General features: G+C 35.8%; 1 protein-coding gene across 19 annotated transcripts in view; it reads right to left on the bottom strand.

Annotated features, from left to right (window-relative positions):
- Nucleotides 1–3,234: 3,234 nt before the first annotated feature.
- Nucleotides 3,235–19,343, bottom strand: part of LOC123880334 (basement membrane-specific heparan sulfate proteoglycan core protein-like) — a 189,292-nt gene continuing 173,183 nt past the window's right edge. For 15 of the 19 annotated variants that reach the window (XM_045928408.1, XM_045928397.1, XM_045928399.1 and 12 more), the window contains 28 exons: nucleotides 18,691–18,871; nucleotides 17,929–18,140; nucleotides 17,377–17,559; nucleotides 16,929–16,986; nucleotides 16,234–16,336; nucleotides 15,824–16,056; nucleotides 15,348–15,475; nucleotides 14,758–15,030; nucleotides 14,290–14,463; nucleotides 13,656–13,810; nucleotides 13,355–13,484; nucleotides 13,009–13,172; nucleotides 12,661–12,868; nucleotides 12,325–12,519; nucleotides 11,608–11,740; nucleotides 10,969–11,104; nucleotides 10,536–10,705; nucleotides 10,112–10,344; nucleotides 9,882–10,024; nucleotides 9,335–9,439; nucleotides 8,803–8,901; nucleotides 8,135–8,390; nucleotides 6,653–6,847; nucleotides 6,291–6,385; nucleotides 5,912–6,029; nucleotides 5,491–5,632; nucleotides 3,849–3,904; nucleotides 3,235–3,314 (listed from right to left, as the gene is read on the bottom strand). In XM_045928408.1, coding sequence (XP_045784364.1) covers nucleotides 3,886–3,904; nucleotides 5,491–5,632; nucleotides 5,912–6,029; nucleotides 6,291–6,385; nucleotides 6,653–6,847; nucleotides 8,135–8,390; nucleotides 8,803–8,901; nucleotides 9,335–9,439; nucleotides 9,882–10,024; nucleotides 10,112–10,344; nucleotides 10,536–10,705; nucleotides 10,969–11,104; nucleotides 11,608–11,740; nucleotides 12,325–12,519; nucleotides 12,661–12,868; nucleotides 13,009–13,172; nucleotides 13,355–13,484; nucleotides 13,656–13,810; nucleotides 14,290–14,463; nucleotides 14,758–15,030; nucleotides 15,348–15,475; nucleotides 15,824–16,056; nucleotides 16,234–16,336; nucleotides 16,929–16,986; nucleotides 17,377–17,559; nucleotides 17,929–18,140; nucleotides 18,691–18,871 — 4,241 coding nt within the window. In that variant the 3' untranslated portion in view covers nucleotides 3,235–3,314; nucleotides 3,849–3,885. The remainder of the gene's footprint in view (nucleotides 3,315–3,848; nucleotides 3,905–5,490; nucleotides 5,633–5,911; nucleotides 6,030–6,290; nucleotides 6,386–6,652; nucleotides 6,848–8,134; nucleotides 8,391–8,802; nucleotides 8,902–9,334; nucleotides 9,440–9,881; nucleotides 10,025–10,111; nucleotides 10,345–10,535; nucleotides 10,706–10,968; nucleotides 11,105–11,607; nucleotides 11,741–12,324; nucleotides 12,520–12,660; nucleotides 12,869–13,008; nucleotides 13,173–13,354; nucleotides 13,485–13,655; nucleotides 13,811–14,289; nucleotides 14,464–14,757; nucleotides 15,031–15,347; nucleotides 15,476–15,823; nucleotides 16,057–16,233; nucleotides 16,337–16,928; nucleotides 16,987–17,376; nucleotides 17,560–17,928; nucleotides 18,141–18,690; nucleotides 18,872–19,343) is intronic. The other 4 variants (XM_045928398.1, XM_045928400.1, XM_045928405.1 and 1 more) reach the window with 3 other exon arrangements.

Below are 19,343 nucleotides of genomic sequence, written 5' to 3'. Positions count from 1 at the left end.
ACGAAAACAATTATTATTTCAGTAAGAATTGTGCTGAAAAAGACGGGGAAAATATGAGGATATGGATTTTTATTTTGATACTGCAAAATAATAGCTCAATTTTTAGGGTTCCGTACCTCAAAAGGAAAAAGAAACCCTTAAGTTCGTTGTCTGTCTTTGTTTGTCTGTTTGTCTATCTCGCTTTGATGAGTGATGGCACCCCTTTTTCTCGCCAGATACACGAACTATAGAGTAAAGACAGAAGATTTTTAGAGACATTTTGCACGATAAATCAATAGTAGATTATCCAACATGATTAACCAACATAGGGTAATGCAATATCTTACTCTATGTTACGGACGCCAGGATAAATCGCAAGCGTAACGAGGGATTTTAGAGTAGCTCGCGAGGGTAGCGAGGGTGTTGCATATAGAATCCTGAGTGAAGCGCGGGGTTTAGGGGCGCCCAAGACAAAGACACCATTACCTCAGCGTTCAATACTCTGCTTTTCACACCTCACGAGACAATAAAATCAAAAACTTCGTATGCTTAAGTATGCTTCGTATACCTACCTATCTATCTTTAGATTAAATCGTTCTTAAAAGAGATACACAAATAAAATACTTACTTGTTTTGTATCGTACATTGCTAATGCGCCCCGTCAATTAGCATAATGGAGAGAGAGCCCATCCATCGTTATTTAAAAAAAACTGACGATTAAAAAACTGAGAGGGAATACAGGCAGGAACGATCAGCGACTATGAAGTTGGATCATTGTGACTTTGGGAGATAATAGGTTTATATAAAGGTATAAAAAATCTCTAATTTTTTACATTTTCTTCGGAATAGTACCTGTTAGATATCACGCCATACATTGCCAGAGACTTAGTATCATGGAACTCCCCCTGCCAGACGCCCGTAAAGTTTAATAAAGTGTTAAAGGCACCGTTATTTTATGTAGATACAATATTGTATATCAAATCTTTGAAAAGAGCAACCGCCGAATTTATTGCTGGTTCTTCTCGGTAGGAAAAGCATTCCGAACCAGTGGTAGATGCTTTTGACGATTCAAAAGAACTTGTAAAAGTCTAATTGAATAAAAATATTTTGTATTTTGAATTTTGATACAGAGTAGTACCTGGATATCTTATCATTGACGAGCAATATAAAATACTCTCATTATATCCAACAAAAAGAAAATAGTATATGACTGAGGTAAATACATAACTCGATAGAATTTTACGGATGGCTAATTTTTCAAATGAGAAATACAGCTAATATAATTTTAATTGTATGGTGCGTTGTATGATAAGAAGCTTGAGCACAGCAAATCCGACTACATATTGAATTGATTAACAAGACTAGGAACATATTTCTAAATATTTAAGAGACCATGCACCGTTTCCAACTGATAGCAATATTGCTTATTTCAGAATCAATCATTTCATTAGTACTGTCCAAACGGATTAATGTACAAGATTCAGACGAAAAAGATTTTCAGCATGCGTATCTTATAAAATTGTTTGGTGCCATTTCACGTGCTAAAGGGAATATTCAATCCAATCGGAGAAATGACGATAGAAATAGTCAACAAATGAGATATTTATATAAAACTTTGTCAAATACTATGGACGATGAATATTTTAAGGACTGGTTACAACGGGAAGCTACGGTAAAAAAAGAAGTTAGAGTGAATTTGAAAGATGAATTATTAGCAGGGCTGGTGGAACAAGAACTTTTAGACACTCTCTCTAAAAAAGCATCGCTTAGACTAGAAAAACCGTACGTACAGAAAAAAGGCAGAAACGACTTTTTAGTGATAGGATCAGATCTTACAGATCCATTTGTCACTGTTGTGCCTAACGATATTTATTACGGTGCTGAAAAAAAGTGTGTGAATTGGTTGGAAGATTGTAACCAGAAGGGCTTACGGGACCGGCTACTACAAAAAGTCCACGGACCCTACAAATAGACTTGGAAAACTACTATAATAATTTTAGTAGATAATAATTATTAGAGGAAAGATGGTGAGGTAGATTTTTGAGGTAGGTATAATAAAACTAATCGTTTATTGATAGTTCTCATTTTATTGTTATTTGCATTTGCTTACTTAGCTGCAGTAGACAAGTAAACATTAAATAATAACATGCAGGAAAATATGACAACTTTTAAACAAATTCATAATAAATATAAAAGCACTGGTGAATTCTTGATTTTGATATATTTCTTTATTTTAATATTTTTTATCATAAAATTAAATAGTAAAATAATTTTGTCAGTACTTTTATAATAACCACGTTTAAAAGTTGCATATAGTGCCTCAGTATTCCTCTTAGCCAAGCTAAATACAACAAGCATATTCCATGCAAGTCGATTTTCGTAATATATAAAATTTGTAAAAAGAGATAAACAAATCACTGGCGATATATTTAAGTTAAATGCGACCGCAGTTGATTTGGATAAAACAATGTACATTCTTGAAAAATATTACAAATAATAATAATCATAATATCTAAGCTCTTAGAAGTAGAATATTCGTCACTTTAGAAAAAATGAGCGCTACCTACTTATCTTAATAATAAGGACAAAAAAGCAAATAAAATGGCAGTGGCAGAAATTAAATTATATCAAACCATTTTTGGCACATGATATTGTTAAAGAAGGTCAGACGCTTTACAAGTGATTTATAATGGATGATTGAAAAAAAAATCGGACATGATTAGGACCTTCATCCAGCAATGGAAGTCTGTCGATTAAGACGATGACGACCATTAAGTCAATTGAGATATAATAATCTGTAATTCTTTAATAGTAAGGAAAGCATAGAAAGCGGATAAAATAAAAACATGGTAAATAGATTCCTAACTACAACAATTACATTACATTCAAATTTTATGGCACCATATTATAATATTATATCATTATAACGCTCCGAAGAGTAGGGCTTCATCTGGTATGCGAAGTATTTAACTATTATTATCACAAACTTGTTTTCAATGAAGTTTCTCGTCTTAATTATTCCCTTTATCTAATTAGTCTAAGCTAGAAGTATTGTCCTGAACGATGAATTTACCTTAATACTAATTACGATGGTACATCATAATAAAATCTCTACCAATGTTTTAACAAGTTTGAAAACCGTATAATTCTCGTAGAACTAATAAAATCAACAAATGAGACGGAATATCAAACAAATGCAATAACTACTTAAATACTAATTTTTTTATCAATTGACATTTTTGCTTGGAACTTTTAAATAACGTAGAGAGATTACAGTATATATTCCTTCGCAATAAGGACTTTGTAGTAGTAGACTGGATAAAGCAGATTATTATCTGAAAAAAAATTAAAATTATTTTATTCATTGATAGTAAATAATAAAGAAGTAATTTATTGCTTATTATAATATGACAAAGAACATCACACGGGAGACACTTTAAAAGAAAGGGTGACCTTATCAGTACACTGATCTCTACCACGGAGCCCATACTTAAGAACTTATAGAAACAAAAATTGTGTGCCTTATAATCTTGAAAATGATACGGATTTCCTAAGCTTGACATTATTTTGTGCAAATTAGAAGTCCTATGTCCTATCTGCTAAAAGTACTTCAAATTCTGGTTTCATACTGAAATACTTGGTTTAAATGTTAAGGAAAACATCGTAAGAAAACATGCATTCCTGAAAATTCTCCCATAATGTTCTCAAAATGTGCGAATTTTGATAATCCGCACCTGGCCTGTGTGGTAGACTAAGGCCAATTTCTTCTCATTTTGAGAGTGCTTAAAGTGAAAAGCTCGTGATTCGTGCTCAGTAGTGAGCCGGCAATGAGTTTATTATGATAACTGATCAAAGATAAAAATATTAACCTTAAGTCATGTAGATGTCTCGTTTTGCTTAGTTGAGTTAGAACCCCCATAGCAACCTAGGAAAATAAGTAAACTCAGTTAAGCATTTTGTCGTTGATAGGTACAAGTATTCAAAAGTTTTGTATATAACGCAAAGTAAGTTAATTATAGCTATAATATTTTTGCCATTGCATAGAAATCCAATTAAATGCAAGCAAATGCAATATTTTACTGCAAATGTAAATTATAATAATTATTATAAACATAAATAATAAAAGATACTTCATAGTTAAATAAATGAAATGAGGTTAATAAAATGAAATTATGTTTAATGAAATTAGAGCCGAATGCACACAAGTAGGTATAATATCTATTGTACTCGATATAAGAACGAATTAATAGTAACGAATTGTGGTCCGATGTCACATACTATTTTATTTGGAGCGTCGATCGATCAATCGTCGTTATTCTTACTTGCTTCTGCTCACGAATGTATTGCACTGATTATTTACTTTTTTGTTGTTTAAGATCTTTAACTATGTCAGATATCGATTTATCGTCCATTGCCTATGCCCAATAAGAATAATTATATTAAAATTATATTTATTTTGAAAGTTATAACTCTTGAAAAATCTCCTTTTTATAGGGCAGACTTTGAGGCAAATTTGTGCGTTAATATAAACTGTATAAAAAATGCAACATTGCAAAACTAAAGTACAGGCTTACTTTACTTAATAATAATTTAAAATGTTAGCGTTTTGTATAAAATATTGCTTAGTTTTGTAAACCAAACGCTGATTTATGTGATCAAAACATCAACCTATCTTGTTCTTGAATATTTTCCGCGCATAATGTTGATTGAAATAGTATGCTGTAGTGGAGTTCACAACTGCATATAAAATGTGTAATTCCTTTTGGCCTATGTCGTGTCCCAACCAACACAATATCATAACACAGAATGTGTTTGTCGAGAGAACATAACGAACTAAGAATGAAAACTAACCAGAAAATAAATGATTAACCAAACATTATACAGGGTGAGATTTTTGCAGTTGCCAGTGTCAGACATAGAGGAAGGTATTAATAGGTATTATAGACGAAAGGAAAAATGCTTTCAAAGATTTCACCTTGCATAAATGAACTGAATATAAAGTTACTGATTACGTACCACTTCCAATTAACAGAGGAAATGTGAGACGAAATGTCCTCTATGTAAAGATATCGTAAAGCTTATTAAGGACGCCAATAGGGCAATTACTAAAGGACCATGTGAAGGAGTAAGTCTATTGTTGGAATTAAAGTGATATCTAGGTGGGGGCGACTCAAAAACTTCGAACTCTTCAAAGAATGGATAAACGTCGGGAAACATGGAACTGTCAAATCCAAGCAGCATGGAATAAACGGTATTTTTTTGTTAGTAACACGTAATATGAAAATGAAGTTCAGTGTCCATCCAGTGTTAGTAATTTGGTGATAATAGTTATTAAAGCATGTATAAATGTTGCAAAACGGTTCTCTACTGAAATTCACGTGCTTTTGACAACTAAGTAATACAATATTAAGTATATTGTAATGTTCTTCTGAAATGATTTCAAAATTAGTGTGATTGAAATGTATGTAAGTAAACTTTAGGTGTGTGAAGAATGATTTTAAGTTAACTTACTTTTTGCATCGCTCTGTGTTTCTGCCTCCAACAGCAGCGTCTCCGAGATTGACGCTGCGTCCACCGCTGAATTCAACTTGTTCTATACAACCTCTAAAACCTGGGTAGTTATACTCAGTGTTCAGATGGTCTGGGATACCACCTAAAAAGAATTAAATTGTGTTAGAGCTAATTAAATAAATGTGTATTTTGTGTTTTGTTACTTTCTCTAAGTATTATTTGTTGTATGACTGATGATTACGATTATCAAACAAATCAATTTGTTGTGTCTGACATATTTTCTCTACGAGGCTAATAATTGTGGAACAATTGATATTTTTGTATGTGAGTTTATTTTTTATGTTATCTTGCTTAGAAGATTTGATACAGTGAATTTGTGGAGTAGGTGCAATATACGGAATAGAGTAAATCTTGTACTTACCTAAATAGATTTTGGAGTCAGCGTTCATAACATTGGAAATTCCGTTGCTAGCTGCCGCTCGAGTGTCTTTATCTACTGTCAACTCGACGAGCCCATTTTCATATAACTTAACGATTATCTGCAAAACAGAGGCCGTTTTTATTAAAATGAAAACATAGCTCAAAACACTGTAACGAGTGATATGAATTTAATTTATTCTTGTTGCAACACTGCATTGTAGCCAATAATGAGCACCATCAACCAATCAGAGGTGATTGCAATCGTGACATTGTTTGTGAGCGGCATGCCTGAGAAACAGAGCAATGATGATGTCTAAGATTGGAGCGCGCTCGCATAGAAGATTAAGATGATCACGATGATAATGAATTATTTTCCATACCTGGTGACGCTCTTCATCAGTAACGAGGACAGGTATTGAGAGACTGTTCCTTCCACCACCCAAGTCCCAATCGACAACCACCACGCTATTGTTCACTAAAAATATATGATACTATTTAGTTCTGCTCTTCGAATATAACAAACAGCATAAAACCAATGAAATCAAAATATCAAAACAACTGCTTTATCACAAGGGTGTCAAACTGTATCGATAGATAAGCAATCATTATTAGGACAGATGAACAATAACAAAGTAATAACTTGTATTGAAGTTAACAAGCCTATAAAAGAAAATACAAGATATTTTGAAAATATCATTATTTAGCACTGAGACAAGCCATAAATTCGAGAGAAGAAGAATACCTCGCACTAAGATGTAGTCGCCGCCATACGTCAGTTTCTCTTCGTTCTGGTACAAAAGTACACCATCGTCTTTGGTGTTGAACGCGAGTGCAATCAGTACTGGCTCTATGCTCAGCTGGTCGTATTGGAGGTAATCGGCGGGCAGGGACAAGTAGCCATTACCGTTAAACGCAACACTCTGTAGTAGTTCCAATGCTGTAAAATATGATGATCTCGTTTCATATGTGATCACGTTTTATTTTATTTTTCATCACACCTATTTTGTTCTCCGGCGGCGTATACTGAATTCCTCGCTACGCTCAGGAGTCTACTATAGAATTTTTCGCTTTGCTCTGATTTCAAATTAACGCCCCCAAAGAACAAAATATTACTTGGACCCCTTATAACACAAATAACTATTGCGTTTTTTGATGAAAGAAATAAAATGTTTATTCGAGACATTACAAAAATAATCAGTTCATACAATATAGAGTGGGTATAATACGTGGTTACGTTACGTTTGGTAAGTACTCGTAAATATTATGTTCATATGCGATCACTTGTTTTCCCACGTACACGCTCCTTCTCCGCCTTCGTTATCATTCTTACAAACAATCACAATCTACTTGTTGGAGAATATACTAACAAATATTTCATAGAGTACATATTGTTTTTATAATAATAATTAATTTTTATTTTATTGTAAAGTACTGATACAGTACTGATAACAGTACTACCTGTTAATTGGATAAGAAATAATAATGTTTCTACAGTGTGGAAAGGGTAAAGGTGACTGACGAACCAATAGAGCGCTGTCGCGTCACACTTCGTACCGTCAAAAATATTGATAAATTCTCCATTAGGCACTGTGTTACGTTAAATGTTTTTTAAAACTAAATAGGCATTAGTTCGACTGCAATCACACCATAGCAGGCGGTAATGCAAAGATGAAAGGTTCCTACACTACTCTTTTGAAGGTTCGTATATTGAAATTGGCTGGAAAAATGGAAGCCAGAAGGGAACTCTATATTCTAGCAGTGCGTATTAAAAACAAAAAAGTGAATCGATTTGTACGAGCACGTGATTGACTATGTAGGGGTGCAGATCTTTATGATGCCTCGCGTTCAGATAGTAAAAATGGCAATGGAATTAGTTTTCGTTTTCGCTGACTTTATATGCTCGTATTACAATCTAAAATCTATTAAAAATATGCTCCTGAGAAAAGCATATTATACTATCGAAGATTATGTAAATGATAAAAAAACGTGGATTTGACCTGCAATTCGCTCCAGCAATGCGCAGGACTTCAATTGCTTTTATACATGGCATAATATTGTATATCAAATCTTTGAAAAGAGCAACCGCCGAGTTTCTTGCTGGTTCTTCTCGGTAGGAAAGGCATTCCAAACCAGTGGTAGATGCTTTTGACGATTCAAAAGAACTTGTAAAAGTCTAATTGAATAAAAATATTTTGAATTTTGAATTTTGAATTTTTTGACTTACGTTGCACACAGTTATTGCCGCTGTAACCAAGCGGGCAGTCACAGCTGTATCTCAGGTTTGTAGATCGGTCAGGTCTGCATGTGCCCCCGTTTTGACAAGGCTGTGTAGCGCAGGGGTCGTCTTGTGGGCGAGGGTTCGCAGGCGCTCGTCGCTCACAGTACACTCCGCTGAAACCCGGCTGACACGTGCAAGACGTCGAGTCGGAGTTCTGGCAGTACCCACCGTTGCGGCATTGAGAACAAATGCTTTCCATCTGCTTGAAACGATTTTTTTGTAAGCGATGATTTAAGATTCATTATAAAACTATATATAAATGCGAAAGTGTGTCTATCTGTTGTCAATTTTGAAGTTTGGTGCAGAAATAGCTCGCATTCAGTACAGACTATTTCTCGTCGCAAAAAATTAAAGTACCTATTCCTATATTCTTAGAAAAATTAAAATCCTCGCGGACGAAATCATGTAGTTAAAAATATTTTTTCACAAAAATGAAAAATCATTTTTTTTATAAACACACGTGACGGGTCACCGGATGTTAAATGATTACAGTTGTCCATGAAAATTTGCTGCACCAGAGGTTCGCCAATGCATTGCCAGCTATTCAGGTTGATATGCAGGGCTATGTAAGCAAATGAAGCCGAACTATTTATACTTTATGTTTGATAGATTACCTCCGGTATGTCCCCACGGATAATGTTAACACACTCTTGTACGTTTGCGGATTGAATTGAATCATTGATAAGATCCAACTGGTCGCCATGTAGTGTAACCTGAAAAAAATAGAAAAAAAGAAAAGAAAAAAAGATTAAAAAAAAATTAAGTCAAAACATTGATAAAATCGTGCAAGTTGTGTTAAAAAAATTAAAATAAAAACAAATGTAATAATTAAATCATAATGTTAATAAAAACGTGCAAATCGTGTAAAAAAAATTAAAAAAAGTAGTAATAAGTCAGAATATTAATAATAACGTGTACCTAAAAAAACCTAATTTATGTTATTCTACACTCAAAGAACCTCGTCAGGAGTAGGTAGTATGAAACTCCACTCCAGCCATCTCTATTAGTGTCCTGGTTCTTGGCGTCCAGACAGTATAAGAGCCAATCACTGTCTTCTTTTTGTAATGAGGAAATTTCCGAGCAAGAGTAAAAACACATAACACTCAAGAAGGCTCAAAAATATGTTTGAACAATATATAAACTTACATCTTTAATACATCCACTGAAGCCTCCAATAACACCTGTGTTATTGTTGAGAATGATCGAGTCATCGACTCCTCCTACAAACATTGGAGTTTCCAAGTTGAGATCCTGTAATGAAACAATTTGTTTAGTTTCATCTCCAAAAGTATGGATTTTCAGAATTGTTGACTTTCTGCTAAAGACATAATTTCAACAAACACCGTTATATTATTTTTTCAACATATAAAGCGAACCCCACACACCATTCTTCAAAATACATTTGACATAAAATTTAGCACCTGAATGAAAATCGGAGTTTACGTAATTATTTAAAAAACTCAAAAAAAAATTGCTTGAATGTAATACAAGGAGAAATTTAATGCACAAATAAATAAATAAATTTTGGACTTGTGCATGAAGAGTTCCGTACCAGACATAACACTTTTTTTTACACTATGTAATTCACGGTTTTCGGATTTTCGCCATAACTTGTGCAACACACAACAACTTGTTGTGTACACAACATTTCTACCTGCCGATTTTCATGATGATGGTTTCAGGACTTAGTTACCTTTGCCGAAGCCAATGTGGCTTCGTAGTTGTGGATCATGTCAATCCTCAGAGAAACTTCGTGTCCAACTCGGGCAATACGCACGTCGGTCCATTCATTGGGCTGAAGGGTCCAGTTGCTGCTAAGTATAATCGGAACGTTACCTAAAATGAAAAATATTACAAATTAACTTCTTCGTCTTATGGTGCCTCTTGTAATAAATGGTGGCGAATGAATCAAAAGGGACTTACCATCTCCAACGTCATAACGGAACTCCAAGCGGCCGTCGCGTACCGCCAAGGATGTGAAACCTCCATAACCACGCGGTGACTGGGCGCAATACATTATGATACCATCAGTGATAGGTGCCTTCGCTTTAATCTTCATGGACATACGCAGGAACCGGGAGGTGTTCGGTGGTTTGATCGCCAGATACGCGCTGCCCGTGAAAGCTGGGTAGTCTATGTTCTGTTTTACGTCGCAGCTAAAAACAATTATTGACATGTTTCATTAAATGGCAAGGAAACTTATACTTTAGATACTATTATTTTAAAGTGCATTTTTTATTGAAGCGGAGCTGTACACCAATCGTTTTAATGTTACAGCCACCAAACGGTATCATCGATACCGAACTTATCAGAGGCGTGAGAAACTGCCAAGAGTCGATTCACTTACTTCTTGCCCGTGAAAGTGACGGGACAGGCGCACTTATATCCATCAAGCGTGTCAGTGCATTTCCCGGGTCCACAGAGCCCCGGACGGCAGGCTTCTCCCGTGCGATCACAGTTAAGTCCCGCAAAGCCCGTTGCACATAGACAAGTGTATCCTCGCTCGTTACGGGCCTCCTATATAAAGCAATAAATCATATAAATACTTTATAATTGCAACTAAATATAAAGAAGAAAACATTAGCCTCGCGTGTTCGCCCTAAAAGTTTTACTACGTCATCATTCATCACCAGATTGTCGCTAGGTAGAGACCTAGATATAATTCTAAAATCTAGAGATCTATTAACCTAGAACGGTTAATACTGTAAATCCTTGTTATCTGGGAATTCCTAGTTGAGTGTGTTAGTGATAGTAATATTAATAAGTTAGAAGTTCATTACCTGACAGACACCACCGTTGAGACATTGATTGGGATTGCAGGAATCGCAGTCGAATACATTATGCGCCATGTTTTTGTTGTCCATTATTACTTTTTCTTCTTTGCCAAGTATCAACATGCTTACGCAGCCAACGAAACTAAGGAAAAACAAATATAACAAAGTTATAAGCTGCCGAAGCTTACGACTTTAGGCTTCACCACCATGTTTAAGGTTAAGGCAATCCAGCTACTCGTTAAACGAAGATAGTGAGAAGACTAAACCTTTTCAGTTAATGTATAGTGATAAGTGAAAGTATACATAGTCTAGGTGCTGAAAATACACGTGAACAAAGTGTATCTCTAATCAAAAAAGACTAAGGTGCGTCAATGGACAATCTCTTGGTATTTAAAAGAATTTATAAGTTTCGGTTAGTTAAACTACTTATCAGTCATAAATTAGCCTGGACCGTAATATAATTGACAATAATGGCATTCAGCAATAAGAAAAAATCTTAATACATAAAACACAAGCAATGCTAATACACAATTTTTTTTTTTTTTTTATATACTTAGCATACGCGGAATCTCAACTTAATATTAGTGGAGCCAATACGTGTCTAATAAAACTTTGCTTCGAAACTGTAAACGTAAATATGCTTACCCAGTAGACTGTGCAAGTTCAGGGGGGCGTTGATCTGGTGCGCCACCGATGTACAGTGGTGCGTTCAAGTCTAAAACTGCATATGGATTGAATTCAGCTACGAACGGTCCGGTGTTGTCCACATCCATTGTCACTAGTCAAAATAAGTAACATAGTCAGTAATAATCATTCCAGGAACTTAATTTTATCATTGGCGTAAATGAAAAATGAATTACATTTGCAGGTTCAGGAAACCTTATTTGCGAAGACGCACAGACAAGAAGCAGTTCGTATGATGATGTTTAAAAATTTCTAAATTGTTCTTTAAATATTGACACAACCCTAACAGATGTACCAGTTTTCTCTTAGATCACATGAAAAGCGATGATAGATTAGTGGTTTAGACTTCAGAGACTGCCCTGTATTCAAACCTGGGCATAAACCTCTAACTTTTTGAAGTGGCATGCGTTTTAAGCAATTAAACATCACTTGCTTTAACGGTAAAGGAAAACTTTGTGAAAAAACCTGCACGGCTGAGACTTTTCCGCTATGTTCTGAAAGGTATGTGAAGTCTGCCAATCTGCACTTGGCAAGCTAGTGAAATATGACCTAAGCCCTTCACTTTCTGAGAGGGAGGCCCATTCTCATTAGTGGGCTGGTGCTGGGTTGAGATTCAGATGAAGGTATAGGAAACATGGGATTCCTGTCGAGAGGAATGTGCTTGTACTTTCAAGTTACCTTTAGAACCGCTCCTGCTCAAGCGTATTGTGTGCCAAACGTTAAGCTGAAGAGGTCGATCTCCAGTCACAGTCAGAGGCGTGGCTGTGTCAAACTTGAGAGTGAGCTCTGGAACACCCTCAATGAGTTGAAGGATCATGTAGTCGCCTGTTCCGTTATTGTTTTGAGCGTTGTATAGTATGACTCCGTTTTGATCTGGAATTGCGAAGATACTATTAAAATCCACAGTACTTAAATTTTAGTGGAGCGTGCCACAATACTGCATGAATGACCGTGATCGCTCTGTTAAGAGCGTAACGACAAAGAAGAAAAAAAATTATGATGAGATTTTCTCACCGGAAGGCTTGAATGAAATTTCGATGTCAAAGTGCAAGTATGCGTCCTTCAAAGTTGGCAGAGCAACCCATCCATCGCCGTTAAACTTAGGTACAAGCCCGATCACACGTAGAGTCGCACGCGTCTCTACTCGCGCTCGATTGTTGGTCACTCGGCATACATAGGTGCCTGCGTCAGCTTCTGTTACTCCATTCAGGTGGAGGTTGCGCTGAAAACACGTCTTTATTCTCAAAACAATTTTATACTTGTTGATTGTTGATGAATGATAAAATCAAACAATTTTTACTACGTTTAATGTATCAAAAACACTCCTGTAACACTTGTGTCATTGTTATTTTTTACACTTACATCGTTTTGTCTAACATCAGATGGAAGTTGGGAGTATTCTCGTTTCCATTCGTAAGATACTGGCTCTTCCAGATTATGATTGCAAGGCAAGTCTACAATATCACCGAGATGAACCGTGAAAGTTGTGTCTCTTTCATTAGTTGGATACATTGGTTTAGTTTGACCTTAAAACAGAAAAAAATACATATTTTAATCTGATAAGAATTGATAAAATAAGAAATATACAAATCTCCAAAATTTACAAACATTCCTAGAGCATGCAATCATAGAATACGAATCACCATAGATCTGTTATTTCATCTAGCATTTTTTTTAAAGAAAGTCATCTTGGTTAGATCTGTAATACCTGGCAAAACTTCAAGGTTGAAATCGTCGTATGATACCCGTCCGTAGCGGTCTTCACCGGTACATCTGTATACACCCGCGTCCAGTTCTTGAACTTCAGGTATATGTAGAAGTGCTCCGTCGCCGTACGTCTGTTGAGAAAAATCACGGAAATTAATATAGGAAAAGACATTGCACTAATATCTTAAAAAATCATTGATCAGTGGTTAATTAACCAGTAACAACCACTTAGGTTTTGTGATCGAAAACAAAGTGGTATTTACGCTCTGTAAAAGTTCAGGTCAGCAATTTAGGTTACTTACTCTAGATTCGACATATTGGTTTGTTCCATATCTTTCCCATTTTACTGAAACGTCTCTAGATTTTCCTCTGCACAGAATTTCTATCCTCTCACCAGCTCTATATGATCTCCGAGGTTGATCTATTGCGACCAAGGATTCCGCGCTATCACGGGGCCCTGAAATAATTGCAATTCATTAAACAAAGCTATACACAAGGGAAAATTGGAAAAACTAGAATTAAAATCTGAAAACACACATATACCACCTATGACAAGCACAAGGTATACCATCAAACATAACACCATTCTCCATAACAAAATTTGCTATAAAAACGCATGAGCATGCAAAAGCAGAGATTATTAGTAGTAAAAGATGGTTAAAAACACAGAAGGTACATTTAAGGATTTACAAGTTCTAAAAATTTACCATAATAGATTTAATGAATACCCAATGAATATCTTAATTATATATCGTAAGGTTAAAATTTCCTTTTACCATTGCTGCAATGAAATAAATAGTAAATCACGCACTTATTAACTAATTTTACTTAACAAGAACAATTTTAGTGATTATAGAATATAATATTTTATGACAATCCCGGAGAGACAGCACAGAACCCGAGACACACAATTCCACGCCCTCATATCAAATTTACCAGTTGGGATTCTATTGGGATCCAGAAACGTCTTAGAAAGGCGCTTCTTTCTCTGTATGCAATTGTTTTCATCACTAGAGTCCAAACAATCGTTGAATCCGTCGCACAAAAGGTCCTCATCTATACAACCGCTGTCATCATAGCAATGAAACTGCTTATCCGAGCATTCAATACCTTCATATGAAATAAAAACACGTCAGCTTTTTCTGTCACATAGATACTTACGTTTGGCGACAACTCGTAATAATATAATGAAAACAGTATCTACTAAGAGATTTAATTATAAAAATTAATAGAGAAGGAATAAAAAGATACTAATTCAAGTCCGCTAAGCATGCCAGGGTTAAAACTTGTGAAATCAACATGGCTTCCAAGCAAGAAGAAATTTTTAGTAGTATCGAATCGAAACGGTAGTAGACTACTGGACGACAATATTAGGAAACGTTTGCTATTACGACTTGCACTGACCCTCGATGTGAAGATTGATGTAATTGGTGGTTTGTCTCCCGTAAACGTCTCTAATGAGACAGACATAGTGACCGCTGTCGGATTTCTGGGCGAGTCGAATGAAAAGCGAGCCGTCGTTCTTCTGGCTGACGGTCCTCGGCACCGGCCTGCCATTCTTGGTCCAGCGGATGTGAACGTTGGGCTGCGAGACATTGCAGCTCAGGTGTACAGCAGCGCCGAGGTGTGCATACTGCTCATTATCGTGCGACTCCGATGTTGCCCGATCGGTATCTTCTATGAATGGTTATTATAACATGCAGTCAAGTATACACATTCTTATTACGTAAACATTCACTTAATTGTTTGTGGTTAAAATTGATGTGAACTTTGATGAAACTCTAAACTCTGGGATCTCCTTATAGCATAGCAAATTATTATAACGGGTGCTTTTAAAATAATCAAGTCGATAAAGTGTGATCTGTACATCGGTGATGGGCGAGTTCCATAACATTGTAAGTGCTTTAATATTTCTATAATTTGACTACGTGCTTTTTGTGAATAAGTATCGAGATGATCAAGCAATCTGTGATAAGCGAAGTCAAAATTCTTACCGCTAACTATAACCTCAGCGATTCCACTTGCGTTCGCTATACTATTCAATGCAATGCATTCATATTGCCCTGCGTCTTCTACTTCTATTTGTCGGAATATCAAAGTAGGACCTCTGTATTCAGCGCGGCTACAATATAAGACCAAAGTTTGTTACTGAGATTTGGTATTTATTCAAAACGTTCTATTAGTTTCAAACAAAACAAAACGACGATCTATTTGTTGCTTAATTGATGAATTTTTATTAAGATCTTTAGTATAAAAGTATTTCTTTTAACTCGTGTCACTAAAATAGTTACAATCTGGCTATAAGCTAAATTAAAAGGTTACATACATAAATACTTGAAATAGCCACGTCATACGTAAACAAGAAACTAAAACTAACGAAAATAAAGAGAAAACTAAAAAAAAAAAAAATTTATAAATCAAAACAATATAAACAGTTAGTTTCCTAGGTACAAAACGTGAGGGAGTTTACCTGGAAGGTGATGTGTAATTGTAAGGTCTCCAGAAGATCTGAGTAATGTCATCTCCTTCAACTAGACACTCTACTGTTGGGGACTGTCCAGGGTGTACGGTCTGCGTCGGTGGTCTCAAAGTGATTTTCGGGGGAGCTATGACTTGCAGGCTAGTGTACGCCGATTGCTGGACTTCTTCTGTGCGGCGATTGATTAGAGTGCATTCGTATTTACCGGAATCACTCTTTGAAGTCTATATTAACAGATTGAATGCAATCAGCAAAGGATGAAAACAGCACTTACTTATGTAGATAGAGAAACGTATATGAACTTAGGAGATGAAAAAGAAAGGTACTTCAGAGTTTGAATAATTTGAAAAATTAGCTACCTTATTCACATAAATTAAGTTATATTATTGTATTTCACTTACGTTATAGATAACTAGCTCATTTCCGACTTGTCTTGCGTTGGGCTGCAATGGTTTACGGTCAGCACGACCCCAGACTACGTAAAACTCATCCGATGCATTGCAACTGAAAAGGAAATGTGTTATACAATTTTATTGAGAAAGATTCCTGCTTTTAAGTCTTAGACGATCGCAATGAGCAACCTCCTACCTACCAGGTACCTACCAGGGCTTGGAACTCGTTTCAACGTGCAAATTTCAATTTCCGTTAATAGCCGATTAAAATTGTTATTCTTCCTTTAATCGGTTTATATGCCAGATGGAGCGCATGCACAGTAATTCCTTTGACAATGGTTCAAAGTATGTAGTGCATTATACCGCTCCAATACGACTCTTAGAATATGTTTTATGAGTATAGGAACTGTATCAAGTTGTACAGTTTCTTGCATTCAAAGTTTGGAACTGGTTTTTAAAAGGCGGTTAGTGTAACGTTCATAAAATCGTTATCATTTTCATTGATTAACCGGATAGTTAAAACGATTTCAAGTAAAGAAAACATTTTGGTTAAATTGATTAATATCAAGAACGGAATTTTAAAATTCAAGCTAATCGATACTCAGACCTAAGTAAAACTGCTTTACTTAAACACATGTGTGGAAACGAACATGACTTGTATTTTTCAACTTTCCTGATTAATTGACAAAACTCATATATCTCACCCAATGCGCGTTTCTTTGCGTTCAATGGCTCTTAGGAGGGTCGGTGTATTGCTGTAATCTGAAAAGCCCAGGTTATTATTAGAAAAACTACAGTTGCATCTTTAACTTGTCTCTCTGAATTACTTTACACTTATATGTTTATATAAATTACTGTCCCTCTTCGTATGAAATTCAAAAAACTTGGTTATAATAAGCACTACAATATCATATCCGTGGATGTTTTGTGAAAACATTTTTTCGAATTTAATTTCGAATGTTTATTGAAAACCTGTTTGTGATTGCTTGGTGACTCAAAATGGTTAGCTCCCATTAAAATTTTTGGCTATCATTTTTATGAGATTGCGTACAGAGAGAACACTAACTTCTTTCCGTGGACAGGGAACCAACAATTTTTTTTCTATATTCTCATTAAAAAAATAGGTAGGTACTTAATACAAATTGTACAGACCAGGTGTTTGTTCTTCGCTTATATCTCCTCTTTCGACGCGGATGGCGAATTGCTCTGAAATAGTGCCAGCAGCAGACGACGCTGTACACAGGTATATTCCATCGTCACTGTCACTCAAACTTGGTATGGCTAAAGAGGCGATTCTTGGTGTAGGTGGCACTAAGACACGCATGTCCGAGTTCGCTGCAAACATAACAGTCAATCTTTGATATGGAATAATAGGTATAGATGGCATATCACGAACAAAATGACATCACTCAGATACACATCTGTTTCTTATTAGGAAATGTAGAAAAAAGTTCTATGATATCAACAACTTCATCAGTTTATTATAAATCTTAAGACTGGAACATTAAGTTTAATAACAATTGCAAAATATTTATATTTGAGACCTCCTTGTTATCGACAATAACATCAGGTGACCCGCCTTCTCGTTTGCTCGTTATTTTTTATTTAAAATAAATAAAAAGATTCGATAGCGGAGTAGAATAGGATAAATTTTCCTGAAATATTTCCTACAATACAGTTATAGGTAAAAATATATAAACTTACATTTGATTGAAACTTCAGGCTCAGGATATCCATCGGCACGACATTCAACGTTAATACTGTCGCCCCGGTAACCCTTGACGTAGGTATCCGGTATAATTCTGATGACCGGAGGAGATCTTACTTTAAGGATCGCACTAGCGCTGACGGAGCCAGCTTCATTTGTGGCTGTGCAAGTGTATTCCCCTTCATCATTGACTTCTACATTTCCGAATCTAAAAAAAATACAAAATTTACTTACTGTAGGTATCGCAACTTAATAGGTTAAATCGTTTCCTGCTTTAGGGATTCTCGAGCATCCTAATTTGTAACTGCACATGATCTGACATCTTCGATATATCGAGACATGGTCATTATTTACCATGGGCCTCATAAGGAAGTGTAGAGTAATATAGCAGACAATGGAGAGAGCATGCTTGGAGTTTTTCTACGTGATCAAATCATGATTAGTAACCGAACGTATAATTGTACGGGTTGCGATACTGAAGTGGTAATGGACTGGGGACATAAATCGAAAAACTAACAGTCGTTGAGATTCCAAGGTGCTAGGACGCCAATATCGCCTGAGAAAATGCAGCGTTGACAGCTGACTTTCCACTAGTTGGATTGATAAGACCAAACGAGTCATAGGGATTCGCTAGATTCAGGCAATGCAAAGCCGTGTCGTGTACAAATCTATAGAAGAGACCTATGTTGAGTAGTGGGCAGCTATTGGTTGAGCAGTACCTATTCTAAAAACAAACTGATTAATACTAATCAACTTGCCTCAACACGTTGTTTTGTAGGATCTGTGCTTGGGGTGATAGCGCTCTTCCGCCAGCTCTATCCCAAGTGACAACCGGAGGTGGGTTGCCACCAGTGACGTAGCAGTACAGTTGGAATTCACTACCGAGTGTTGCAGAATTTTCAGCTTGCGGGTAGATTTCAACTTGAGCTTTTTCACGTTCTGCAAAATTTATAAAATAAGAAAAATATAACTAAAATAACACATAAATATAATTTCCTCTGCGGTATTTTGCACGAAAGATAACAATTCATTAATGACGGTACTGCAGTTCTAAATGTTCCGAATATTTTGAGAAACTTCTGGACAATTACTTGTTAATAAGGGGCCAAAAAGAGCCATTTTACACGAAGCTTGGGAGTCTATAGAATTGAGTATGAAAGGATTTTACCATTTCACACGATGCTCGGAAGGTTATAGAATTAAGTATGAATGGATTTTGTACCGACTCGATTTCGATTGATGAGCTCTCATGCTTCACTTCTTCTGGTCATTACTATGAGTAAATCACACTGGGCAGGCCTTTTTGAACAGGAGATCATACGAGGCTAGACTCAGGTACTATGAAAATTCTCATAGAACATTTTTATGCCCAAGAGCATAAAAAGCAGTTTTAGACCGCTTACACTCTACA

This window comes from Maniola jurtina, chromosome Z, assembly GCF_905333055.1.
Source record: "Maniola jurtina chromosome Z, ilManJurt1.1, whole genome shotgun sequence".
Lineage (NCBI taxonomy): Eukaryota > Metazoa > Arthropoda > Insecta > Lepidoptera > Nymphalidae > Maniola > Maniola jurtina.
The sequence above is the reverse complement of the archived record's forward strand: the minus strand, read 5'-3'. Positions and strand labels throughout refer to the sequence as shown.